This window comes from Desmodus rotundus, chromosome 7, assembly GCF_022682495.2.
Source record: "Desmodus rotundus isolate HL8 chromosome 7, HLdesRot8A.1, whole genome shotgun sequence".
Classification (NCBI taxonomy): Eukaryota; Metazoa; Chordata; class Mammalia; order Chiroptera; family Phyllostomidae; genus Desmodus; species Desmodus rotundus.
The window spans coordinates 35,274,563-35,300,185 of NC_071393.1; the positions used below are offsets into that span (position 1 = coordinate 35,274,563).

The 25,623-nt window shown below is 52.9% G+C and overlaps 2 protein-coding genes across 4 annotated transcripts; one reads left to right on the forward strand and one right to left on the reverse strand.

Moving 5' to 3' along the window:
• Nucleotides 1-298: 298 nt before the first annotated feature.
• CYP1A2 (cytochrome P450 family 1 subfamily A member 2) lies at nucleotides 299-6,276 on the reverse strand. 2 transcript variants are annotated; one of them, XM_045192829.2, is made up of 8 exons: nucleotides 6,210-6,276; nucleotides 4,355-5,194; nucleotides 3,679-3,796; nucleotides 3,179-3,268; nucleotides 2,796-2,985; nucleotides 1,590-1,676; nucleotides 644-980; nucleotides 299-535 (listed from the first exon to the last, which is right to left on the reverse strand). In XM_045192829.2, exons 2-7 carry the CDS (start codon nucleotides 5,183-5,185, stop codon nucleotides 683-685), a joined length of 1,614 nt encoding a protein of 537 aa, XP_045048764.2. In that variant the 5' UTR covers nucleotides 5,186-5,194; nucleotides 6,210-6,276; the 3' UTR covers nucleotides 299-535; nucleotides 644-682. The 2 variants fall into 2 exon arrangements, with proteins under 2 accessions (XP_045048764.2, XP_024413083.2); XM_024557315.3 differs by having other exon boundaries at nucleotides 302-535; nucleotides 2,796-2,919.
• An 11,098-nt stretch (nucleotides 6,277-17,374) lies between these two features.
• On the forward strand, nucleotides 17,375-24,862 carry LOC112301821 (cytochrome P450 1A1). 2 transcript variants are annotated; one of them, XM_024557350.3, is made up of 7 exons: nucleotides 17,375-17,515; nucleotides 19,675-20,539; nucleotides 21,070-21,196; nucleotides 21,284-21,373; nucleotides 21,466-21,589; nucleotides 21,735-21,821; nucleotides 21,983-24,862. In XM_024557350.3, the coding sequence occupies exons 2-7, from the start codon at nucleotides 19,703-19,705 to the stop codon at nucleotides 22,266-22,268; spliced, it is 1,551 nt and encodes a 516-aa protein (XP_024413118.2). In that variant the 5' UTR covers nucleotides 17,375-17,515; nucleotides 19,675-19,702; the 3' UTR covers nucleotides 22,269-24,862. The 2 variants fall into 2 exon arrangements, with proteins under 2 accessions (XP_024413118.2, XP_053784845.1); XM_053928870.1 differs by having other exon boundaries at nucleotides 17,384-17,515; nucleotides 19,678-20,539.
• Nucleotides 24,863-25,623: the final 761 nt, after the last annotated feature.

A 25,623-nucleotide genomic window follows, 5' to 3' on the forward strand; every position in this document is an offset into this window, starting at 1 on the left:
GGTGTGGTAGCACAACTCTGAATATACTAAAAGCCATGGGTTGTACATTTTAAGAGGGTGAATTATACGGTATGTAAATGATGGGGAGCAGAATAAATCACCCTAAAATATTCCATTTTGCTATATTGATTATTTTGAATTAAAGTTACGTAATAAACAGCCGATATAAAAAGGAGTCTTGGCCCCTCCTTCTTCCCCCTGAAAGCAGTAAATTAGCCTCCTGTGTGAAGACACCCTCCCTGTATCAGAGGTGTAGGAGTCATCCTTATCACCAGAGGTGGGGAATTCAAGGCTCGGAAGGCTGTATAAGCAAACTTTGTTACTTCTTTATTAATTTGCTACCCAAAGCCCGAACTCCTTTGTATTGTCAAATCTTTACAAATAATTCTTTCTTTGATTTAAAGGTATAACATCTGCTTGCATTAGTCACTTCTTTGGGTCTTGTATTTCTATGGGCTCCTGTATGTACAAAATTGGATTCGTTTTTCTCTGCTTAATGTCTTATGTCAATTTAATTGTTGACCAGCCAAAGAACCTGGAAGAGAAAAGGGAAAAAATTTTCTTCTCCTGCATGAATTATATCTCAATAAAGCTGTTATTTAAAAAGAGAAGGAAAGAAAAAAGGCCAAGGCCCATAGCTGACCTCCATCCTTCCTTCTGCCTCAGCATGCCGATGTCTTCCTCACTTGACGGTGAAGCGTAGCCTGGCTTGGACATGCTCACAGTGGGTGTGCTTCATGGTCAGCCCGTAGATAGGGGTTAGGTCCACTTTCACACCTGGTGGCACACTGAACTCCAGCCGCTGCAGCAAGATGGCCAGGAAAAGGAAGACCGCTCCCTTGGCCAGGACCTCCCCTATGCACCGGCGCTTGCCCATGCCGAAGAGCATCACCTTCTCACTTGAGGTTTTGTTGATGGCAGTGCCATCGTCAGTGAGGAATCGATCTGGCCGGAACTCACATGGGTCCCCCCACTGCTTCCTGCAAGAGGAGCAGAGGAGCTGGGGTCTTTGGGCCAGGAGGCCCCAGGAGGGCGGTCCTGGGGGAAGGTTTCTGAGCAGACTTCTGTTGGTACCACCAGTGTAAGAGTAGATAGAGATCGACCTTGAAAATAGTGCTTTTTAATATAAAATTGTCTTCATTCTAATCAGTAAACAAAGGGGAATCCAGAGTACATCTCAGTTTATGCTTATTGTTTTGAAGTAATTATTGATAGCACCCCACACTCAGAAGTATCCCCGTTTTTGTGGTCCTCCTACTTATGAAGTGCAAGTTTCCAAAGAGAAGTCCCTAAATCATTCACACCAAAATCACCTGAGTGCTCCACCTTCGCTACCAAACTGGAATCTTGGGGGATGAGGTGCTATAATCTGTAACCAACCTCCTGGTTAATTATTTTTTCTTGTTCTTCTTGGTTAATTCTTACGGCACTAAAGTTGGAGAAACATAGACCTAAATGGTGCTACTTAGAGAAAGTTATGTAGCAACTGAGACACATTCCTTTATTACATAGCCAGTTCCTAGAGGGAGAGACAGCCTTCCCAACTGCTGGACTTCGTACATTGTTTTTAGTGGGGGATGCACACTCACTGGTCATGGTTGACATGCCACTGGTTTATGAAGACACGGCGTTCCTTGGGGATGTAGAAGCCATTCAGTGTTGTGTCCCTAGTTGTGCTGAGAAGGGAAGAGGGCTCTGTCAGGCTCAGGGGCTGGAAAACTGGGGTACATCTCTGGGTATTTCTTGCCCCTACCTCCACGCCACCCCAACGGCCTGCCCACCACAGGCTTCATACTCTACACTGGGAGGAAATGTCGGGGAACAGAAGAGGGGAAATTGTCCTGCCCCTTCTTTGGCTCCTATTTTTCCACGTCCATATGTGTCTCCTGCACTTCTCTTTGTGCCCAGGGGTGCGCTCAGCCATTCTCTGGAACCCTGGGAGCTTCCAGCCTGGCTGAGGACTCAGGACGCTTACCTCAGAATAACTAGACCAACAAATGGGCAGATGAAGTGTTCATTGTCTCTCTCTTTTCTTTTTCCTTACCTGAGGACATTTTTTTCATTGCTTTTAGAGAGAGAGGAAGGGAGAGAAACATCAGTGTGAGGGAGAAACAGTGATTGATTGCCTCTTGAATGTGCCTGGACTGACACTAGAACCCACAGCCTAGGCAGGTGCCCTGACCGTGAATCAAACCTGCAACTCTCTGGTTACGGGACGGTGCTCCACCTAACTGAGCCACACTGGCCAGGGCCACCATCTCTCGAGGTTATTAAAATCCCAGGACATAATCAAGGACAAGTGGCTGTACGTTCTACAATCTACAAGACATCAGAAATGAAGCTGCGCCAGCTTGATGAGTCAAGAAGTCTTCTTGGAGAGGGGAAGTTTGTGTCAGCATTGACCTTGGGCAGAGATAGGACTCTGACAGCCAGAGAAGAGATGAGAAGGCATTGCAAGTAGATGGCCCAGCATAAGCAAAATTGGAGGCTGGCGGGAACAGGCCTGTGAAGAACAGGGAGGCCAGTCTGGATGCGTTGAGGTCCCCGCAGGGAGAGAATGTGAGCAGAGGTGAGTGAGAGTTGAAGTCAGGAGTGTGATTTTCTCCTGAGAGCTGGGCAGTCTGGTCACGTGTGGACTGAACAGGGACAGACTAGAGGCTGAGGGTCTGTGAGGAACCTGGCGTCAGGGTCGGGAAGGAGATGCTGAGGTCTCAGCCAGGGCCCCGAGCTGAGAAACTGGGGGAAGAAAATATGACGAGGATGAGAGATGGGAGGGCAGAATAGGCGGGCTTCACCTGTGGGGGATGGTGAAGGGGACGAAGGACGAGTGTCGGAAGGTCTCCAGGATGAAGGCCTCCATATAGGGCAGCTGGGGTCTGTCGGAGAGCCGGGGCCGCCTCGCCCTCCCAATCACTGTGTCTGTAGGGCACAGAGTACAGGCAGGGCTCAGGGGCTGCCGTGACTGTTCCGTGGGATCTGTGTCTCCTGTGATACCAAGCATCAGTCTATGTGGTACCACTCTACGTCCATTTACATGTCTGACACCCACCGACCCTCACCAGCATCTTCCAGACAAGGCTGGATGTCATTGTATGCCCAGAGCTTGCACGTAGTCAGTACAAAACAGCTATGCGGATTCAACAAACGCCCTGGGGCCCCGAAGCTTCTCTCCGCATACCTAGTTCCTCCTGGATCTTCGTCTGTATCTCAGGATGTGTCACAAGGTACATGAGGCTCCAGGAGATGGCCGTTGTGATTGTGTCAAACCCTGGGCAGCACGGGGCAGGGCGAGGAAGAAAGTAAGACAGGAACAAGAAACCGCCGTGTGTACCGAGCATTGTCTTTCTCTGTCTCCCTCCCCTGATTCTCCACCCCTGACCTAGAGTCACTGGCTTCAAAATTAGCTGCTAGAATTACAGGGGCTGACACTTATAAGCCAGAGATCCCTTTACTGTTCAGATGGGGACACCGAGGCCCAGAGGAGGAGAAGGACTTGGCCGAGTTTCCCGAGGAGTCGGTGGCACAACCTGGGCTCAAACCCTGAACCTGGGCCAGGTCTCTGTGTCCCGCACCATCTGGCATATGTTTCCAGAGTTGTCCGAAGGACTTGGGGGCCGGCGGATGCTGTGTGTGAACAGCAGGTACTGATACATGGAGGGGCAGGGGCCTGGCTCCTACCGGCCCCAAAAATGTCGTGGATAAGGTTGACAATCTTCTCCTGGGGGATGAGGCCACCGCTGGCTCTGGAGTCCTCACAGTGCTTGAACAGGGCGCCTGTGATATCCTGGACACTGTTCTGAGGGATGACACGTTTAGAGGCACTCCAGCACTTCCAAGGCCAAAGGCTGGACCCTGCCCCATCCTGTCTGGCACTCCCGCCCACTCAGCGGGGGTGAGGCACCCAGCAGGAGCTGCCATCTGCTCTGGGTAGGGCTTAAAGTGGCATTTTATGCCCCACTAATTCTTCCTCCCAATAACCCCAGAGGTCCAATTTCAAAGGTGGGGGTTGGTGCCAGTCCCAGGGAAGCAAAGTGACACCTGAGCTAAGAATTAGTCTCTGTCAGGGGTCAGGTTCCTGGGAACAAAAGCTTTCTTATTCATAGTAACAGCACCCCCCACCCCCCATTACAGGGTTCTCTGTGGCTTTGAGCAGCTCCTCTGAGAAGGAGGCTGTAGGGATGAGGAAACTGAGCCCAGGGGGTAGAAGGACTGGCTTCAGGTCACACACAGCTGGTCCCAGTGTCCCGAGCCATCCTAGGCCTTGGAGGCACATCAGCTGTACTTTGGGGCTGGCTGAGAGGGGCCAGACGTAGCCCCAGCAGGGTGCCCCTCCCTCCCCGCATGCCGGGCTCACCTTGTCAAAGTTCTGGTAGTGCTCATGGGTCATCTTCTTCAGGAACTGCACGAACCTCTGGTTGAAGGCCTTGAACCTCTGCAAGGAGGGGTTGGGCAGGTATTTGAGGATGGGGAAGAAGTCCACGGGGTTCCCAGAGGAGGCAGTCTCTACGAAGTCATGGCTGTTCTTCACGAGGCTGAGCATCTCCTCACTGCTGTGGGGGAAGCGCTGCCCAAAGCACATGGCACCAATGACTTTGGCCACTGACACCACCACCTGGTTATAGTGGTCGAAGCATCCGGCCCCCGCCATCAGCTCCTGGAACTTGCTAATGAGGGCCTCAGCCTCCTTGCTCACATGTTCCTCCAGGTAGCACGAAGACGAGGAAGCTGGGTCTGAGGCGGTGGAGAAACTCTTCAGGGCATTCTGGGCCAGGCGTCGGCGGGCAGCCCACACTGGTCCAGAGTCTGGGTTAAAGGTCAGGCTCTGGCCATCGCCGATGAAGGTGAAGCTGTAGAGGTCAGGCCGGCCCTTGAAATCGTCGCCCTGCCGCACCAGTGCCTGCTGGATGGTGTCCAGGCCACTGAGCACCAGCACAGGCGTGCAGCCAATGCGGACCTCCAGCACGTCCCCATAACGCTGGCTCAGCTGCGACAGCACCAGGTGCGGGTTCTTCCTCAAGGTCAGGATGTGTCCGAGCAGGGGCCAGCCCCAGGGCCCTGGTGGACTCTTCAGGCCTTTGGGGACCTGAGGCTGCCAGGCCCTGACCACCCAGAATACCAGGCAGAAGATGGCGGAGGCCAGGAGAAGCTCAGTTGCCGAGAAGGAACTGGGCCAGGACAATGACATCTTTATCAACTGCAGTGGAAGAAGAGAGAGGAACCAAATAGGATCGAGATGGAGCCATTCATTCATTCATTCACTCACTCACTTACTCAGTCAATAAGTTCTGTGCTTGGCTCCCAGCCAGATCCCAGAAAGACTAAGTTACATGAACCATGGGTCCTGTGGGCCAGGAGCTTACCATGGGTGCATCACAGAGTCTGAGGGCTGGAAAGGAGCCTTGGGATTCCCAATTTTAGTGTCTGAACTCCCAGCCATGGTCTTCCCCTAGCACCCCAACCCCCCACCCCCATCACCTCAGTTTCCAATTCTGAGGCTAAGTGGCTACTTCAAAATGGGGAAGCACCCCCTTGGGAGCAGGGCATGCAGGGTGGATGCTGAGCATTGTGTCAAAGAGGTTCCACCAGTGCTGGCTTCCTGCTGATACCACCTCTTTCCCAGGGAGTAGAGAGTTGCTTACACCCAGCAACACTGAAGGGCCGAGGGGCCAAGTTCCTCCACTTACTACCCAGGCCCAGGGGCAGCTCTTCAGGGACAGGTGCTGCGTTCCTGTTCCCTTTCAGGGTCTAGCTCCTTTCAGGGTCCCAGATGTGGGGAGATTATTTCTCTGAAGGGCAGGGCAGGGTGCTGGGAGCGAGAGGCTTCTGGACTAGTCCAGGGTTAATGCAAATAGCTTGTGAGTCCCTTCTCTCAGAGCAGTCTTTATCGAGATCAAGAAGCTCACCTCCTCCGAAGACACCCCCACCCCAGTCTTGGAGGCTGAAGTTGTTGGGCTGCAGCCAGGGCCTGGGGGAACCCTCCCCATCTCTTTACTTCAGTCACACTAAGTGTCCTTAGGGATGGCCCAGTCCAAGCTACTCATTTAAAAAGTGGAGAAACTGAGGTCTGGAGCTAGACAGCAAGGACTAGAACTCAAGCCTCCTGCACACAACTGACGACCCCCCATCCACCCTCCATCCTCTATCTCCACTGTTCCCAGGATTTATAGTAGGGGCTCCTGGAGACTGGGAAATGGGCCCAAGAAAGGTACCTGTAGAGGCAGATGCTTGAGATCAGCAGGGTGTGGAGGCTAGTACAGAGCTCTGGCTCTGGGTAAAAGTGCCTTTTATAAACACCTGTGTTGACCCAGCTCTCCTGGTCACCTGATAGCACGGTCACTGAATAAAGTTGGAAGGCTCAACACTTGGTCTTGAGCCATGATCCCTCGGTTCCACCTACTACCCAGGCACAGGGGCAGCTTTTCAGGAACAGGTGCTGAGTTCCTGGGGAGGAACATCCAGCTCCTTTCAGGGGCCCAGATGCAGGGAGATTATGTCTCTCAAGGGCAGGGCAGGGTGCTGGGAGCGAGAGGCCTCTGGACTAGCCCAGCCTCCTGTCCGCTGCGCCCCTGGTGAAGGACCCTGCCTGGGCACTCGGTCCGGGCTGGTCCGGAGGCTCACTGCTCCTCTCCAGAAGGGTGCTCTGTAGTACCCTTCCAACAGCCCTCAGACCCAGATCAGGAATAGGAGTGTTCCAGCCCCCTGTGAGTTCCAGCTCAAGTCCCCGATCTGGAACTAAGGATGGCGAGGAGGATCCTGCTTTCTAAAGAGATGCCCTCCCCCTCCTCCTTGCTGGTAAGAGATGGTAAAAGTGACTGAAGAAAATCCATGCTGTGGGCTGTTCCTCATGGCAACTGGCTCACACCCTTTAAAATGGTCAATGTCATTTAAAAAAAAAAAAAGACAAGGACACTTTCTAAACAAAGAGACTAAAGCGACATAAACAAATGCAATATGTGAACCTCTATTGGACCCTGAATTTAAAAATAGTTTTTAATTGCCATGGCTGGTGTGGCTCAGTGGATAGAGCACTGGCTTTCGAACCGAAAGGTCACTGGTTTGATTCCCAGTCAGGGCACGTGCCTGGGTTTCGGTCCAGGTCCCTGCTTGCGACATTTCTCTCCCTCTCTTTCTCCCTCCCTTCCTATCTCTCTAAAAATAAGTAAAAATTTTAAAAGACATTTTGGGGACAACTGAAGACGCATGAACAAGGACTGGAGATGATATATTCTGGAATGAATCCCCTTCAGTGCGAACGTCATATCGTGGTTATGTGGGAGAATATTTTAGGAGATCTTGTTAGGAGATTAATGCTGTGGTATTTGAAGGTAAAGTGCCATAATTTCTGCAACATAGTTTTAAAGGGTTCTGTTTAAAATGTACATGTATCTGTGTATCTATAGAAAGAAGAGAGAGAGAGTAGGCATGACAAATGCCAGCTACCTGTGAGCCTCCGTGAAGGTGTGTGTGGGTGTGAGCTTTAAGGTGAAGGGCTGTTGCGTGGTAAGAGGTCCGATAGCAGTTCTGTCCTCCCCCTGGGGCAGAAAGGAGGAGCTCTCATCTCACAAAGCCAAGTGAAGGGAGTCCGAGATGGTCAGAAGGCAGCAACCAGCAGCCCTTCCTTGCTCCCTGTGGGGTGAGTCCTCCTCTGAGCCCCTCACCGTTCCCTTCTCACCTCTGCCACAGCTCTGGCCAAACAGAGCTCTAGTCCTGGGCTGCCCAAACTCAGATCCAGTCGGAGGGCCCCTTGAGGGCAGAGGCAGAGACCCATTCATCTCTGTGCCCAGACCTGGCAGAGAGGAAGGATGATTGTGAACACAGGTGCTGTGGGAAGCACAGGTGAATAATCAGAGCTGGGAGCCTCACAATCTACTAAATAAGGACCTGGAGCTTCAGTCCTGGACGTCCAATCACCATAGGACGTGTCCGCCCAGAGGCCTCCTACCACTGTACCCTCAATATGGCCAAATGGTTCAGGTTGCTTCCTTGCTCAAATACCTGCCCTCTGGGTCTTCACGCCAGCCAGAAACCTGGGAATCCTCGAAGATTGCTTCTCTCAGTCACCTCCCAGCAAACTCTCCAGATTCTACCTCCTACATGCTTCCTGAGTCTTACCCCTTCTCTCCATTGCTGTGGCACTGCCTCGGAAAGACTCAGCTTCTCAGATTCTCACTTCCCTCCGGGACTTTTGCAGGAACCTCCCACCTGGTTCCATCGCCTCCAGGCCAGCGTTGTCCAATATAACCTCCCGTAATGGCAGAGATGTTCTACGTCGGGGCTACATGTGGTTGTTGAATATTTGAAATGCGGCGAGTGCAACCGAGATACTGAATTTTTAATTCTATTTCTTTTTAAATTCAAGTAGCTTCTCGTGGCTACTGGCTAGTGTTTGGGTCAGCACAGCTCTACTCTCCCTTCCCGACTCCTTCCTCCAGTGCTCTACACTGCCGCCCACGCGAACTTTCCGAAACTGCATTCAAAACCAAGTTCAGACTCCTCAGCTCAGCGCGTGAGCCAGTTCCTCCTCCTCTCATCTTATCTCCCACCTCACTCCTTCCTCCCTTTCATGCATATTTCCCACCTATCACAGCGAACATCTTATAGTTCTAGTTTTCTGCCTTCGTGCACCCAGACATGCTGCTCCCTCTTCCCGGAACACCCTGACTCTCTTCCCAACCACTGCTTCCCCATCCGATAACCACCCTGAAGGAAACGCATCGCGTCCGGGTTGGAAGTGCGAACTCGTGTGGCAGTACAACAACGCACCAATGACAGAATGTTCTCGTCTCTCCATTAAAGCGTAATCTCCAAGACTCCGCTCCAGGCCCGCCTCCTCCTGAGTGTCCTCACTGCTACTCTGGATCAGACCTTCCCCCTCTGGTCTAGCTCTCTCTTGCCACCGTGTGGTACTGCCTTGGTTTCATGCTCTCTTCTAGACCATGAGCAACTGGAGGTAAACTGCATTTCCATTCACTCAATTTTTAGTAAAGTGTCTGCCATGTCCTGGGTGTTCAACCATCGTCTCTGAGCATTAATTATGCTGCCAGCCACTGTTCTGGGAGGAAACTCACAACAGTGAGTAAGGCAGGCCCTGCTCTCACAGGGAAGGCTTACAACCAGCAGGCAGATGGATGGAAGCGGTCATTGCAGACCCAGGTTATGCTGCAAACCCTCGTTGTCCTGCAGACCTGCTCCCCCTGCTTCTCTGCCCTGCTCTGTGCACTGAGACGCTGACCTCGGCAGACTGTGTCCAGGGGGTCCCCCGTCCTCTGGCTGCTTGTTGGGTTCAGGCAATGGAAGGCATTGGCATGAGATGGAAATGGGGAGGAGAGTAAGTGTGGGGTATTTTTTCTCCAGACCCTCCCTCCAAAGTTACTGTGGTAGGCCACAGCTCCCGCCAGGCAGCTGTCCTCTCCTCACAGTCTCTCTCTCTCAGGGTCCCAGAAACAGTTTCTTTCTCTTGCCCCTTCAAGCCCAAGACAGTGAGGGCTCCTCTCTGTTACTAGGCATATGGTACCACACTGTCTTGTCTTGGTTTCTCCATATGCTGCCCACACCTTTGTAAATAGTCCCCTTATTAAACTCTCCTCAATGACCAGCTGGAATGGGTCGTATTTCCTGTGAGGACCCTAGATAATAAACTGGTTCTTTGGAAATTTCTGCTCCACCATTTTTGGAAGGTCAGCATTTCTTCTAGGCTGGCTCCCTTATGGCTGCTGCAGTTTTGGCCAACACATCCAGACGTGACAAGGGCCAGAGGGACAAGAGTGTGTCTCGTGCCGTGTACCCCTTTTATGAGTAAAGAAACCTTTCCTAAAAGCCGTCGCACCAGACAGCTCCTACATATCCTTGGCCAGAATCCTGTCACAGAGCCAAGTTTAATCCAGTCACCAACAAGGCAACTGGGGCCACAGTGACGGGTTCAGACCAGCCAGAACCCACTCCCTGAGGCTGGGGACACACTTCCACAAAGCACATAGCTCTGGTAATGAATTTGGAGGATACCTGGTCAAAATTGGGGAGGAGGGAGAGAGGGTTGGGAAGAAGGAAAAATCAAGGTGAGGGGATGGGTATTAGGTGTCTACAAGTGGTGGAGCGTTTGGGACAGTCCCTCAGTTGTTGGAGTGGCCCGTCACTGGCTGGGGGTGGGGGGAGGCAATCAGGCTATATGCTGATAGGTCTCAATGACCCCACCTCCTCGGCAGGGGCATTTGGCTGAGCAAGTAGCTTCCTCGGGGGCCCTGCTTTGGTGAGAGGACAAGGACCTTCCCTATTAGCAAACTCCTGTGTTCCATGTACAAAAGGGCGCCTGTACGTGGGAACGTTAGCATGGCCCTGAACGTGCCCTTCAGAAGGTCGACATTCCCCCACAGCCCTGCTTTCATAACGCACCGGCCTGGCAAACGCTTCCCCAGCAATGAAGACACTGCCAACCTGAGCAGACTCTGAGCAGAGCTATCAGTCAAGCTTTGATATATAATATAGGCCTAAATTAATCCCATCTGATACTATAGAAGAAAGAGGAGAAAAAAAGGGGAAAAAAGGCCTGCCTTCATCTCCACTGCCCTCTCTACCCAGAGCCTGTCCAGAACCTCTGGCCACTCCTCCCCGCTTCTCCCAGCAGTGTTCCAAGGTCTGCATCTTTACAGCCCTTCCCACCTACCCACCCATGGAGGTCTTCTATCCCAATCCTGTGAGCCCTCTCCGCTGAGAGCGGTCACAAAACCTGCTGTTGGCTGATTGTTGTGGTGGGGCCGGACTGGGGAAAGAGGGGCTGTGGCCTGTTGAGAGGAACCAGGCGGCTTTGAAATTGAAAGAAGTTGGGGACTTCTATTGATCGAGGCCATGTGGTGGGCAGTGAGGCCTAGCTGAGGTGCTGGCCCTGGACAGAAGTGACGGTGGCATGAGGTAGGATGCCTGAGCTGGGCCAGGCTGAGGTGAGCTTCTTGAGGCAGGACTGTGACCGATTGATGGCCTGTCCTCCGACAACAAAACGACCAACGCGTACTTAGCTAGGGATCCATCCGTTCAGCTGGCCAGTGTGGGCCTGGTGCCCTGCATACCCAAACCCAGAATCTCCGCAAGCGTCTGCCGTTTCAAACCCAGTGCATTTTCCTATTTGGGAGTTCAACGTGTTTCCATGCACTCATTTAACAAATATTCATTTAGCATCCACAATGTACCAGTTTGCTATTGATGAAGAATGGATCAAAACAGACAAGTCCCTGCTCTGCTGGAGCTTACATTCTCTTTGAGGGTTATAGAGCATACACAATATAAAAAATAAGTGAAATACATAGTACGTTTGAAGTTCATAAGGGCTACAGATAAAGGTCAAGTAGCGAAAAGGGATAGAGACTGTGAGTCAGGGTAACAGTTTTACACAGGATGTCCAAGGAAGGCATACTGAAAAGAAGGTATTTGAGGAAGTAAGACATGAGGATTTGGGAATGGAGACTTTCCAGGTGGAGGAGACAGCAAGCGCAAAGGTCCTGAGGTGGAGTACTAGATGGCTTCCACTCGCCTCTCCAGACTCACTGTCTACCCCTCTCTACTCTCAGTCATGGAGGGCTGACTATTCTGGATTATGGTAATGGGCTCCTTGCCCTTTGACTTCTAGTTAGGTTCAGTCTGGAGAAGGCACCAGTGGGACATGAATGGGGTGAGGTCAGAGTGGGCTCTGCTCTCTCCCCGGAGGGCCTTTGCAGGCTAGCTGCAACTCTCTGCTGAAGGCCACAGCTCTCCTCTATAGCGTCTCTACGGCCACCTTCTCTGGGTTCGGCTTTCTACTCCTTTCTCTTGCTACGTCTAACCCTGTGGGGCCGCATTGTCCTTCATTGGCTTCTCTAAACCTTTCCCATACCTTTGTAAATGGTCCCTTTATTAAGCTCTCCTTAATAACCCAATTTGAGGGACTGACCCTGACAGAGACAGGCAGGGATTTGCTTGGAGCGTCTCAGGAACATCAAGGAGATATTTGTGCCTGGAGAGCAGTGAGCCTGGGGAAGACAGAATAACAGGCGAGGAGGTCAGAGAGGTCGTGGGAGCCACATATGGAAGGGCCTTGCAGGCTATTGTGAGGCCTGTTTCCTCTGAGATTCCTCATAAACTTCCTTCTGAAAACTTTGACTTGGCCCATCCTGAACTTGGGGAAGAGATGGCATCTCTTCCTCAGCTAGGAGCTGGGAGAGCAGATGAGGCACCAGGAACTTGGCAACAGCTGCTTTCTTTCTGGGCATCCCCCATCCAAGGAGCCCCCGGTGTGTGCAGGGGGCAAGCTTTGCTCCCAGCACTTTGACGTCTGATAAGCTCTGCTCCGCCCAGGAGCTCACCAGCCAACCAGCCTCCCATAGTGGTGCTGATGGGAGACTATCTGGGGCAGACCAGTGGGAGGCCTTCAGACAAGAGTAACTTCCCTGGGCTTCTGTTCAACCTGCCCAGGCCTTCTTGGGGCTATCTCAGGGGCCGAGCTTTAATTACTCACAGAGCACTACAGGGTAAGCCTCTCTGGCCCGCAGGTGTTGGTTATAACCCTTTCAGTTGCAAGTGCCCAAATCCAGCTCCTACTAGAACAGGGAGATGAAGAAGAAAAGAGAGGAAGAGATGAAGAAGAGCAGGAAGCGGGGAAAGGAGGAGGGGGGGGTGCGGGGGAGTGGTGGTGACTCTGAGTTGTATAGCAGAGATGCTCTGCGGGCAAACTTCACTGACCTTAGGAATAACTGGGTGCAGGCGCTCAATGTCATCGACTCTTTCCCTCTGTCCCTCTCCTCACCTCCCTGTTCGGCTTTCCCCTGGGTGGACATCGTTCTAAAGTAGACTTTCTTTAAAAACGGCCCAGACTTGTTTCAAATTAGCTTACCTACCCTGGCAGAAAGAGAACCTCTCTTTTCCAAAGACTTCAGAGAAACTCTTGTCGGGTTCTCATGGCCTGGCCTGGGCCATGAGCCAGCCTGGTAGCCTGGAGTGCGATCAGCTCCGTCAAACCTATTGGCTGAGGGTGGGGGTGGGGGAAGGAACAGGGGAGGTGATGCCAGAAGAGAGAGTGTGTGCTGGGCACACAGCACTCCTCGGACGCTCACGGTCACCGGCATGGCCATATAACTTACTGTTCAAGACAGGACTCTTCTGAAAGTGAGAAGGGGCGCTTGTAACACTTACACTAGGACAATAGGCTTAGACCAAGTCTACCTTCGGGAAATATTGTCACCCGGACTATAGCAGCCAAGAGGCAGGGAGCTGGTGTTGGGGAAGGGGACGGCCCCATCTGAACCCTGGGTCCTGCAAACGAAACCTCTTTGGCTCTCTGGGCATAGGTAGGAGAGGGGAGGCACTGGGGCTTCAGATCTTGAGTGGGGTGAAGCGTGGCTAGGGGGGGTGAAGTCTCAGTTGTACATACCCACTCAAACTGTGCTCTTCTCAAATAGCCTCACTCCAGCCTCCCACTCCCATGCTTTGTTCTTGTCATATCCTGTCCTTTTGCCAGAAATGCGCTTCCTATAATCCTTACACTCTGTGACCTTTCTACAGTCCCCCACTCTCCACAGTCCCTTTACCTGCCCCCCACCTCACCCCAGCTTCTCACAGCTCCTGTAACATTTCCAGATTCAACATAGGCTGTGTTTAGGGTGTGGCTCCTGCTCTCCACCATGGGGTAGAGGTTTGTCTTGCTTTCTCCCCATCTCCCTGCCACATACTTCTCAACAGTGCTGACTGAAGACTCTAAGCTGGATCACTCTGCTGGGCCAAGCCCCTCAGCAGTGGACTCTATCCCTTCAGCCCAGGGCCCTCTCTGCTTCCCACTGCCCCCTGCCTTTGTGTTCCTGGTATCGATCGTTAGGGAATCAGCCAAAGAGCTTCTCACGCAAAGGCATGCAAACTTTGACCCAGGATTGGCTGTTCAGCTCCTGGCCAAGGTTCCCTAGCCTCCTGCCTGTCTTCCTCTTTCTTTGCCCAGTGCTCCTGAGCGTCCCCTCCATCTAGGGAGCTCTTCTGTGGAGACTGGACTTGGTGAGAAGTGTACGGCCTCCGTGAGCCCTCATTGCACCAGCCTCTCCAGGAGTATAGGGAGATGGGAGCCCTGACCCAGCTGCTGAGGCTGTCTGTCCCTTTTTGGCTTCCTGGGGCTTTGCTGGTGGTTCAGGACAATAAATCATGGCCTGGAAGCCATGGGTTAGAGCTCCAGGCTCTGGTTTGACTTGCCATGTGTCCTTGGGCCTAGTAGGAAATGAATTGGTTTAATTAGCTAATGAATTTCTTTGGAGTCAAGAGTCCCTTAGAGAATGTGAGCAAACAAATGCCTCTTCTATCATACAAAGGGGGTTTTTGGGTCCCTGGTCAGGTGCCCCAGCAGACGGTCTCCCAGCCCAGAAGAGTGCATCGCCTGGGCATCTTCAGGTGGGGGCTCTGGGGAGCCAAAGGACAGGCTGCGCCGCAGAGCAGGAGGAGGGGTCTGGAAGTGCCTTGCTCCCCACCTCCTTGCCATGGCCTCCACACAGCTTCTTTCTATTTCTGTGGCTCTAGTTCAAACTCGGATTGAAGGACAGACCCCTCTTAGGTAACATGAAGCTCCGCAGGCTGAGCTAGAGGATGGAATGAATGAAACAGTGCTGGATGAGCTGGAAGACAAGCAGTAACTCCCTCCTCTCCTGCCCGTTCTGTTGCCTACATTCCACCATTATAGCATCAGTACTTTGGGCTCAACGTCATCCTGCTCATTTGCCCCGTCCATAAAACAGCTGGGTTTACCAGTCATTAATATCTTTCCAGGACTTGGCTTGTCAGATCAATTACCCACAGGCTGGTTTTCTGTGCTCGGGCATGGAGGAAGGAGTGACGACAGGTTGGGCTGGGGTCATAGCAAGGGTCAAGTGTTTTGAGAATGACCATGGAGAAGTGTTGGAAGCAGACCAGGAGATACCTAACTTGCTATGCAGAGGGTTCAGGGAGCATCCCAGAGGAAGTAATGTTTTTGCTGAGACTTAAAGTAGAGGCGGTTAGAAGTAGAGGCAGGTAGGCCTGTGGGTTCTGCTAAAGATTCTACTTTGTATTGAGACGGGAGCTACTGAAGGGGCAAGGTGGTGACGGATAGTTTGCATTTTTGAAAAGACCACTTCAGATGCGACAGGGAGGAGGAAGAATTGCAGAGTAAAAGGCCAATGGGAACTAGGCTTGAAGGCTGTTAGTACTGTAGGGAGCCAGGTGAGGACTGAGAGTGAGGACTGAGAGGGTGAGGACCGAGAGACGAGACTGCGGCAGAGGGGCCGGACAGATGTCGGGGTGGAGAAACGCGTGTTTGTCTATTCCCAGTGCAGCAGCCAGAGTGGCCTTCGTGGACTCGGGCTTCACAGTGTCTCCTCACACAGAGGAAGCCCCACGTGTCTCAATAGAGTGCTCCCCACATCTGGCACAGGGATGTCCCCCATGGGCATCCCATCCCCTGGGGCCACGAAATCCCAGCAGAACTCCCCAGTCACAAAACCACTCTGCCCCTGGCACTGCTCCCTCCCTCAGGAACCTCTGTGTGTGTGTGGGGGGGGGGGCGCCTTTGAACTTGCTCTTGCCCCTGCCAGGTGCTCTCTTCTTCCCGGTGTCCGTGTGCCTGGGACCGTGATTCCGCACTTCATGCTCAGTGCCGTTTTCAATGAAGACTTCTCTGACGGCCCTGGTGTGCAATGCAGTCCGCCCCCACGTGATTCCTCGCCCCTTCCTTTCTCTGCTTCGTTTTTCTCTGTAGCGCTTGTCGCCCTCTGGTATTCTCTGTGCATTATCTGTCCCCCAACACCCCCACCGCCCCCAACCAGAATAATATGTAAGTTCCAGGTGAGCAGGAGGTTGAGTTTGTTCACTTTCATGTCAGTTGCCAGTGTCCAGGACAGTGGTGGCACATGGCATTTGTAAATGTTTGTGTAATGTATGAGGTGGCGCCTGCCTGCAGTGGAGGTAAGGGGTCAGGCAGGATGAGGCTATTTTCTGGCCTGGGCCAGCAGGTGGGTGGCCCCTGCCATTAGCTGGGTTGGGGAGCACAGCATGTGATGTGGTTAGTCGGGGACAGGTCGAGTTAGACACGCAAATAGGCTTTTTCTGCCTGAACATCATCCTACATCGCATGGGCGGGGACAGCTTCGAAGGCAGCCAGCCAGGAAAGCCGGGCGGCTCTGGGGCTGCGTGACCTGACACAGGCGTGGACCAAATATACCGGCACACGCAGGCGCTCATTCGCAAGCAAAAGCCCAGCTCCGCACGCAAACCTGGGCCCTTTGCACCGCCCCCACCCCCACAGCACATCCGCCAGGCCTGTCCCTCCTCTCCTTCGCTCCACTAGGGACGGCCCGTTTAGAGGCCGCCAGCACCGCCTCCTCTCTCGCGTGACTGCGCTGGGACCCGACAAGGGCCAGGACCTTGGGAGGCTGGGGGCCTGCGTGGGATTTCTCGCCCTTCTCACGCAACTGCGGGACACTGCACCCCGGGCCAAGTGGGGCGGGGACAGGCCACGTGACCTCTGCCCCCTGGAAGGAGGTTCCAGACACCGGCTCGTTAGCCTGGGAGGTGTCTGTGCAGGGTGCCCCCTGCTTAGTCCCTTGGCCTCTTCCCCTGTCCGGCCCGCGGGCCTCCCCCTAATTCCTTTCTGGGCTGCCGGGAGCTAGCCCCGCAGCCCCCCTCGCCGCCCGATTTCTCTGCCCGGCCAAAGCTCGGCGACCCCGGGGGCCACGAGGGCACCTGGAGCGCTGGACGGGCCCAGAGGGTGAGGGGGGGGGCGCCCTGGTTCGCAGCGTTTCAGTGAGATCTCCGAAGGGCGGCACGTTCTCTGTGAATTCCTGCTCCCGGGCCAGGGAGCGAGGACTTCTGTGCTGGCTGCTGGGGAGCTGGAGGTCCTGGGGGCTCTGCGTGGGGGGAAGGGGCAGCCCAGTGACCTCAGGACAGGGGTTGCCGCGCTTGTCACGCAAGCCAGGACTCTAACCGGGGAAGGGAGGTCACTACCCGGCAGCCCCGCCCCTGCCTGCCTGGCCTCAGTCCCACAGTCGTGGGGGGGAGGCACACGCACGCCCCGTGGTTGCAAAAATGAGGGTGAGACGACCCCACCGCCGGGGCAGGGGGCTCTCCATAGCCTCTCTTCGGGCTGTCCCAGGACTCCCCCGCAACCCCCAAGTCGCCGCCTCACCTGGGCGCCGCTGTCCATAGGGTACCTTGGACCTGAGCGCCCCTGGTGTCCCCAGCCCTCGTTCCTTTACATGCTGGCGCTTGGATGAGGCGTCCCCATAGTGGGCTCTTAGCTGCCCGCGGGCACCCCGCTCCCCCAGTTCTCATCCTCCCTAGAGCTACCATTCCCCCTCAGCCACCGCTCCCTGCCCCATCCCAGAGCCAGGGGGCGTGGCCACACTCGCAAGCCGCCTATAAAGTTGGTGGTGCCTTCACCCTCATCCCGAAAGGGACAGTCTGTTGGAGCATTCCCTGGTCTTCTTTGGGGTCCTGACTCCAGAGACCACTCTTCCCAGCTCAGTTCAGCACCGCACAGCCACAGGTGAGTTCTGGGGACTTCTGGCTTGCCCCTTCCCTTCCAATCAAAGGAAAACTTTGATGCTTCTCTAGGTCTTCCTAGGTAGTCACTGGTCTAGCACCTCAAAAAAGAAGGCTAGGAGTGGCCTTAGTGACCAAAGAGTCCAGCGAAGGGCAGGACCTGCCCAGCGTCCCACAGCTAGCAGCAGAAGTCAGGATGCAGATGCCCCTCTGCCAACTCCAGGCCCCAGGCTGCTGCTCCATCCCCACTGACCCTCTGAATGCCTAGGGCCTTCCGCATCAGAGTCACCTGGCTGGCTGCAATAAGGACACAGTTGTCCAGAGCTGGGTTGGGTGAATGGAGTGGGCACGTTGTGTTCTTACCAGTTGTACCTGTCTTATCTAAAAGCTACCCCTGGCCGCCTCTACCTTCCCCCCACTGTCCCCCCACCCCGGCCCAAGGCATGGCTTGTGGGAGCCAAGATGTGCTGACTCGGACCAGAGAAGCTGATATGAGCGGGAGTCCTGGGCACTGCCCTGGGGGGTCTTCCCTATCCCATCCACTGTCCACTCTGGCCTCTGTTGGGAAGCAGTTAGTGTGAGAGACTCTCAGCTTCAAGGAAGCTGGACCACTAGGTCACATTTCTCGTGGCCTCCCACCATCTTACTAAGGCTAGAGGTCCTTGGGGCACGCAGTATATACAAGGAGACACCATAGTACACCAAGGCATAGCAGTGTCCCCAGTTCACTTAGGGATCCAGGGCTTTTTACGTGTGCTTTGGGATCCAGCTCCTCCAGGAAGCCTCCCTAGATGGATGGCCATAGTACTTGAGGTAGGAACCATACAACCAGCCTCCTCATCTTGGGTGGCTCTCCTGCAGGGAAACCTCGCTAGTCAGGCTGTGAGGTTTCCCAGGCCAGAGGTGAGTTTCCTCTTCTCTGAGATCCAGCTGGGCACCCTGAGTCAGAGGTCACATCCCACTCCCTCTCTCAGGTGACATAATTGGAGCCCAGAAAGGTAAAATGACCAGTCCAAGGCCATACCACTGAGCCTGAAACACTGAGTCTCCTGTCCCTTGCAGGGCACCAGAAAGATGTCCCAGCCAGAGCCCGATGCCTTGGGGTCAGTAGTCCGTGAATTCGCACATTTTCTGGACCAAGCCCAGAAAGTATCGTCTTAGTCTCAGTTAGGTTCAGACCCATCCCTAATGTCCCTCACGGCAGCCTGGAGTTTTCTTGCAGTCCTGGCTCTGCTGGGAGCCTTGCATTTATTCTCTGCTCTCTGGTGAACACCATATGGGGGAGACCCAGCCGATTCATTCACTGAGACTTGAGCCCAACAACCCCCCCCCCCTAGATTTCTGTGACTCAGACTCTCAGTCTAGCTGGATTCCACCTGCTTTAATACTACGGATCAGTTGAACTCAGAGAGCTGGGGCTCAGAGCAGTGTGGCTTAGACAGTGGGCTTCCTACACTCTGTCGCCTTCCTACCCTGTCCCAGGGCCTAGCAGGACACCCTGGACCCTGGGGTGGAGCAGGAGAGTTCTGAGGGTTCTGAGACCACTCTTCAAGAGAGGGTAGCTATGACAAGAGCTGGCACCTCCCAGGGAATTTTCCCTAAGAGGTCTGTGTCCTGGCTCAAACACCAAGTGCTGGGTGACTTTAGCCAAGTCAAGGCTTCTTCTGAAGGTCAATGTCCCCCAAATGCGAAATGAAGCTAAAGGAGTGGATGATGCCTAGTTCTTCTGATAGCAGCATTTCCCTAAGTGTGGTGGGTAGTACTCAAGGAGATTTTGGCGATGCGTGTCAATTATGTGTTTATTTTAACGTATTAGGGAAAAAAATCAAACTTGTGCTTTCATGCAGATGTGTTTGGGATAATGCTGGGTAGGTGGATTTGAAGTTGATTTTAGGAAAATGTGAATAGTACGGGTGCGTATGGAAATCACAGAGTGACATTGGGAAACACTGCTTTACTCTGGCGCACAGTTAAGAAGGGGTGTTCTGCAACTAGGCACTTTGGGCAGCTCAGCAGCCTTTACCACCTCCTCCCCTTCATACCCAGTGAGCAGTTCTGGATAAAGTTTCTTTTTTGCTTGACCAGCATGCTGTTACTTTAAGACATCGGTTCCTCCCACTCCCCCATATGATGTCTTGATCTTTTCCTCCTGCCACCTCTCAGCAGCCACCTTGCCATCTCTGTGCTGACCATGTTTTCTGTGATTGGACTCTCCATCCCCGTCTCAGCCACGGAGCTTCTCCTGGCCTCCGCCATCTTCTGCCTGGTATTCTGGGTGGTCAGGGCCTGGCAGCCTCAGGTCCCCAAAGGCCTGAAGAGTCCACCAGGGCCCTGGGGCTGGCCCCTGCTCGGACATATCCTGACCTTGAGGAAGAACCCTCACTTGGCGCTGTCACAGCTGAGCCAGCGTTATGGGGACGTGCTGGAGGTCCGCATTGGCTGCACGCCTGTGCTGGTGCTCAGTGGCCTGGACACCATCCAGCAGGCCCTGGTGCGGCAGGGCGATGATTTCAAGGGCCGGCCTGACCTCTACAGCTTCACCTTCATCAGCGATGGCCAGAGCCTGACCTTTAACCCAGACTCTGGACCAGTGTGGGCTGCCCGCCGACGCCTGGCCCAGAATGCTCTGAAGAGTTTCTCCACCGCCTCAGACCCAGCTTCCTCGTCTTCGTGCTACCTGGAGGAACATGTGAGCAAGGAGGCTGAGGCCCTCATTAGCAAGTTCCAGGAGCTGATGGCGGGGGTTGGACATTTTGACCCCTACAGGTATGTAGTAGTGTCAGTGGCCAATGTCATCTGTGCCATGTGCTTTGGTCGGCGCTACGACCATGAAGACCAAGAACTACTTAGTATCGTCAACCTGAATAATGAGTTCGGGGAGGTGGCTGCTTCTGGAAACCCAGCCGACTTCCTTCCTATCCTACGATACCTGCCCAACCCCACTCTGAGTATCTTCAAGGACCTGAATAAGAAGTTCTACGTCTTCATGCAGAAGATGGTTAAGGAACACTATAAAACATTTGAGAAGGTACAGGCTGGGGAGAGGCAGGTGGGTGGTGAGGAGTAGGTAGGGTCAGGGGTCAGGAAGTCAGAGGTAGCTAGAGCAGCCTTGCACGGCAGACTTTGAGGGCCTTCACCCTGAGATCTTGAAGCCAGGAGTGGAGGGGACTTCATCCATGGCAGGAACATAGAACTTTTTCGTGGCCATCCCTTTTATCCTTCTGTCAGACAGCAATATTTACTGAATCGCCAGTCCACGCAGGACCCTAGGCCACTTACAGGGACAAGGAAGAGTTAAAAAGTTAGTCTCCTGGCCTCATGGGAAAGGAAAGGTAAAGAGCACACCCCCATGAAAAATGATACCAGACTCTGCATGTCCGGCGTCCCTTGAGCTGGAACAGGAGAGAGCCTTGGACCGGCAGAGGAAGCTGGGGCAGCAGCCTTGGTGGGGGGGGTCATCTCTTGAAAAAGGTGCTAGGAATAGTAAGGGACCAGATCTGGATGGAGAGGTAGATCTGGGTTTGGGATCTTGCTCACCTGTGGACCTTCCCTACCCAGGGCCACATCCGGGACATCACAGACAGCCTGATCAAGCACTGTCAGGACAGAAGGCTGGATGAGAACGCCAATATCCAGCTGTCTGATGAGAAGGTCATTAGTGTCGTCATGGACCTCTTTGGAGCCGGTATGAGCTACCCCATTTGCCTTTCCTGTGCCCAACTGCCCTGACCCACCAGCAGCCTAACTTCTCCCTCTGTTCTTCTCTGGCCAGGGTTTGAAACAGTCACAACTGCCATTTCTTGGAGCCTCCTGTACCTGGTGACAAGCCCCAAAGTGCAGAAAAAGATCCAGGAGGAGCTCGGTAGGTAGTGGCCTCTTTCAAAGTGCTTAAGGCAGAGGCCCAGCCCAGGCCTGGGAGGCCCCTTCATCTCTCTGGTCCTTTGTGCCCTACAGACACAGTGATTGGGAGGGCGAGGCGGCCCCGGCTCTCCGACAGACCCCAGCTGCCCTATATGGAGGCCTTCATCCTGGAGACCTTCCGACACTCGTCCTTCGTCCCCTTCACCATCCCCCACAGGTGAGGCCCTATGATCTATTGCTGTCTGATACTGGGCCTTACTTCGGTCCATGTACCTGATCAGGGCTGGTGGGAGGAACACAGTGGGGAAGGCAGGGGGATTTCACTGTGGCCCTGAGCTTGACTGAGCTTTCTCCCTCCCCAGTACCACCAGAGACACAAGTCTGAGGGGCTTCTACATCCCCAAGGGGCGTTGTGTCTTTGTGAACCAGTGGCAGATCAACCATGACCAGTAAGTTGAGAAGGGGCAGCAGAAACTCTACCCTCTTCGGGGCTTTGGACACTGCTGTTCCTGGCCCCTTGCCTATCCCCTGCTCTTTTGGGCTGGGGTGCAAGCCGCTAGATGCTTCTGAGTCTGCAGGCTGCACTCCAGCTGCCTCTCTCTCATTACAGGAAACTGTGGGGCAACCCATCTGAGTTCCGGCCAGAACGGTTTCTCACCCCCAGCGGCACTATCAACAAGGCACTGAGTGAGCAGGTGACTCTCTTTGGCCTAGGCAAGCGCAAGTGCATCGGTGAAACCATTGCCCGCCTCGAGATCTTTCTCTTCCTGGCCACCCTATTGCAGCAGGTAGAATTCAGCACACCACTGGGCGTGAAGGTGGACATGACCCCCATCTACGGGCTGACCATGAAGCATGCCCGCTGTGAGCACTTCCAGGTACAAGTTCGCTCTTAGGCAGCTGAGAGTCCTGCAGAGCCATGTACCTGTAAAAGCCACTCAGACTTGTGTCTCTGGGAGTACTGGGGAAGGAGAAGGCTCAGTTAACATCGGGGCCACAATGAGATCCCCCTACTTCCCATACCATCTTCCTCCCACCAGCCCTGGTCTGGTACACGGACTGAAGTAAGGCCCCAAATCTGTCTCCCTGGCCTGCCTGCCCAGACAGGCCAGGGGTGGGCCCAGGGAGGTCTAAGCTTTGGCTTGAAAGCCACAGATATTGAACTGGCTGATTTTTTGCTGTCTGGCTGCAGGCAAGCCTGAGGGATCATGCCTGATCCCCACCCTGGCCTTTCCTCTCTGCATACTGAACGCAGGCATTGGCCACTGTAGGGGCCACATTGGAACTGATGAAGCCTTCTGAAGTAGTGCTTGAGCTAGAAGGTCTGGTAAGGTTAGGAGGTTCTCTGGCTTCTGGAAACCTCTGAGGAGCTCTTTGGAAGGCATGGGCCCAGCAGCTGGCTGGCTCTCTGTGGGGGATGGCTGGCTTGAAAAATATTTACAAGCCACATCAAGTCCTGTTCAATCTCTTTGACAATTGGGAGCCATCAAGAGTGAAAGGAAGAAGAAGCCCAAGATTCTGGCACAGAGTTGGTCTCCCTCCTTGAACAAGGCTGAGGAACCTGACCACGTGGGTCTGGGACACGGGGCCTGGGGACATTGCCTTCCTCTCTGCAGGCAGGAACAGTAATGCCTCCTGGCCTTATGAGGCCTCTGTTCCTGTCCGGGAGGAGCTGGGGACCTGTGTCTTAGAAGAGCAGAGAGACGAGGGAGTCCTATATCTAGGCATCAGGACCAGGTAGGGGGTGGCAATTCAATCACCTTCTGTGGGTCTCCTTCCTCTATGCCCTGTATTAATGTGTCCTTCAAAAAATATTTGTATGCAAGGAGCTTTTCATTTTAGCCCACATTGTACTTGCATGTTTGCACTTATCATATGTAAAAGTTTAACAATTTATTAAACACAGTAGAGAAAATTCATACCCATGTATCCAGAAATGTGTAGGCAGAAATGTGGGGCCCTTGAGCTTGCTAATGGTGTCTGAAGTATCAGGACACTTCTTAGTGTCCCTAAGTCCTGAATTCTCCCCTTTGGTATCTTCGCCATGCTGAGGTGACTGGAGGACTGCTGCAAATTTCCTTTCCTCGTGGGTGGGAGTGGGAAGTAACTCTGACTGGGGTCCAAGTTGTTAAAATGAGTTTCCCCACTGATGGCCAGCACATGAAATCATAATTTTTCAATAGCTTTAATACACTTTTCTGCAGAAACCGCCAATGCCCCATTCTGAATGGCCTACTCTGTTTGCGCTGAAGTGGGAGTAACTTTTTCTAGAGCAGTGGGTGGATGGAATGCTCCTAAGAAGCTCCACTGCAGAACTCTTTTAAACAATTTTGGTAACAATTTAGAAGTATATGCAGTCACGAGCAGCTCAAGACAAACGATGTGTTCTGAGAAATGCACTGGTAGGCGATTTCATCATCGTGCAAACATCACAGAGTACACACCCAGATTGTAAACCCTATACTACGCACCTACGTTATATGGCACACCACCATCGTATACGTGGTCTGCTGTTGGCAGAGATGTTATGTGGCTCGTCACATAGTAAGAAGTGAAAACCTTCACCCATTCTTACACACCCGTGCCATGCTTTTCCCCTGGAAGCTACAATACAGTTTAGAGGGTGTCTGTCCTTCCGGACCTTTCTCCATGCACTTACGCACGTGGATTGTTTGCTTGTTGTGGGAACATCACCGTGTAACTTGTTTTCACAAAAAGGTGACTGTAAGATACATATTGTTCTGTGGCCTTCCTTTTTTTAGTCTTTTTTTCCAGGGCAGCAAGCTATTCATCAACTTCTAGTAGCTGCATACCATTCTATTGCTGATTGATTAACTGCTTAAAGCTCCCAAAGTGAGCTAATTTGATCAAACCAGGAAGGCTACTTTTGGTTTTGCTGAGAGTAGGTCTTAGCCAGTTAGCTGTTTTGTTTTTTAACCCAAGTACACTTTGAAATCTATGAATCTCTTTATTTTACTTTCCTTACTAGTTTTGCTTACACATGTTTAGTTACAGTTTGCTGTTTGCTGTCTCAGTTTACCATTTTAATAGTCATTGTTAAATTTTATTGCAGAGTGCCTCACACCGGCGCCATAAACAAACAGCACTACACTTTCAGTGACTGTTAAACTTGTCCCCGGCTGCCACTTAGCTCCCGGTGTTCCTATTTCAACTATTTCATTCCTAATATTATTTGGGCTGTATTAAAGCTATATTTATATACCAAGCGAGGCTGCACTGACCTTGGTAAAGCTGGACATTGGCTAGTTACTTGAGTTTAAATGTTTGTTACTCACCCTGGCTGGTGTGGCTCAGTGGATTGAGGGCCAGTCTGCAACCTGAAAGGACACCAGTTTGATTCCTGGTCAGGGCAAATGCCTGGGTTGGGGGCCAGGTCCCCAGTTGGGCGCTTATGAGACAACCAACAGATGTTTCTCTTTCTCCCTTCCTTCCCCTATCTCTAAAAAATAAATAAAATTTAAAAAACATGTATTTGTTACTAAAAAAGTCTTTTTTTTTTATTATGGTGGCTTTTGAACATACACAAAAGTGGAACATACACAGTAGTATAATAAGGCCCTATATGCCATCACCCAGCCCCAACCACCATCAGCCACGTTCAGGTACACGTTATCTCATTTAATTTCATGGCAACTTTGTTAGCTGTCATCTCCAGTTTATCTCGAATTGCAACGCTTGTTTGTAATAAGTGCAACTCAGGATTCTACCCTGCATCTGATACACCAGTAGATCCCAATTTCGGGGTGTGATCAGAACCGACTGGAAGGAACCTTTAACATAACAGATGCCAGGCCCCCTCCAGACCTACTAAAAGTGAATCTCCGGGGGTAAGGGCCGGAAGGAGAGTCCCTGAGAATTGGAGATCTTACAAAGTTCCTCTATTGATCGTGAAGAGCCAGGTTTGGGCCCACTGCCCTACCCTATGCTGCCTGCTCAAGCTGTGGCTCTCAAACCCGGTGTCAGCCATCATGATGACCTCAAGCTCCTTAACCCCTAAAATTCCTCATTACGTTCAGCGTTGCTCCTAAACGCCTGCGTTTTTCAAAAATCAAGACTACCGAAACAAAAATGCCACCGGGAAGTGAGTGGCATTTTCTCGTGTAACGATTACTGGGGTCGAGGCCGAGGGCGCGGCGGGGGGCAGCGAAGCATACACTGGTTGGCACTAACCCCCAAATAAGCCTAAGGTGATAAACTCTGAAGATCGATCACGAAGGGAAGTTCTTGTTT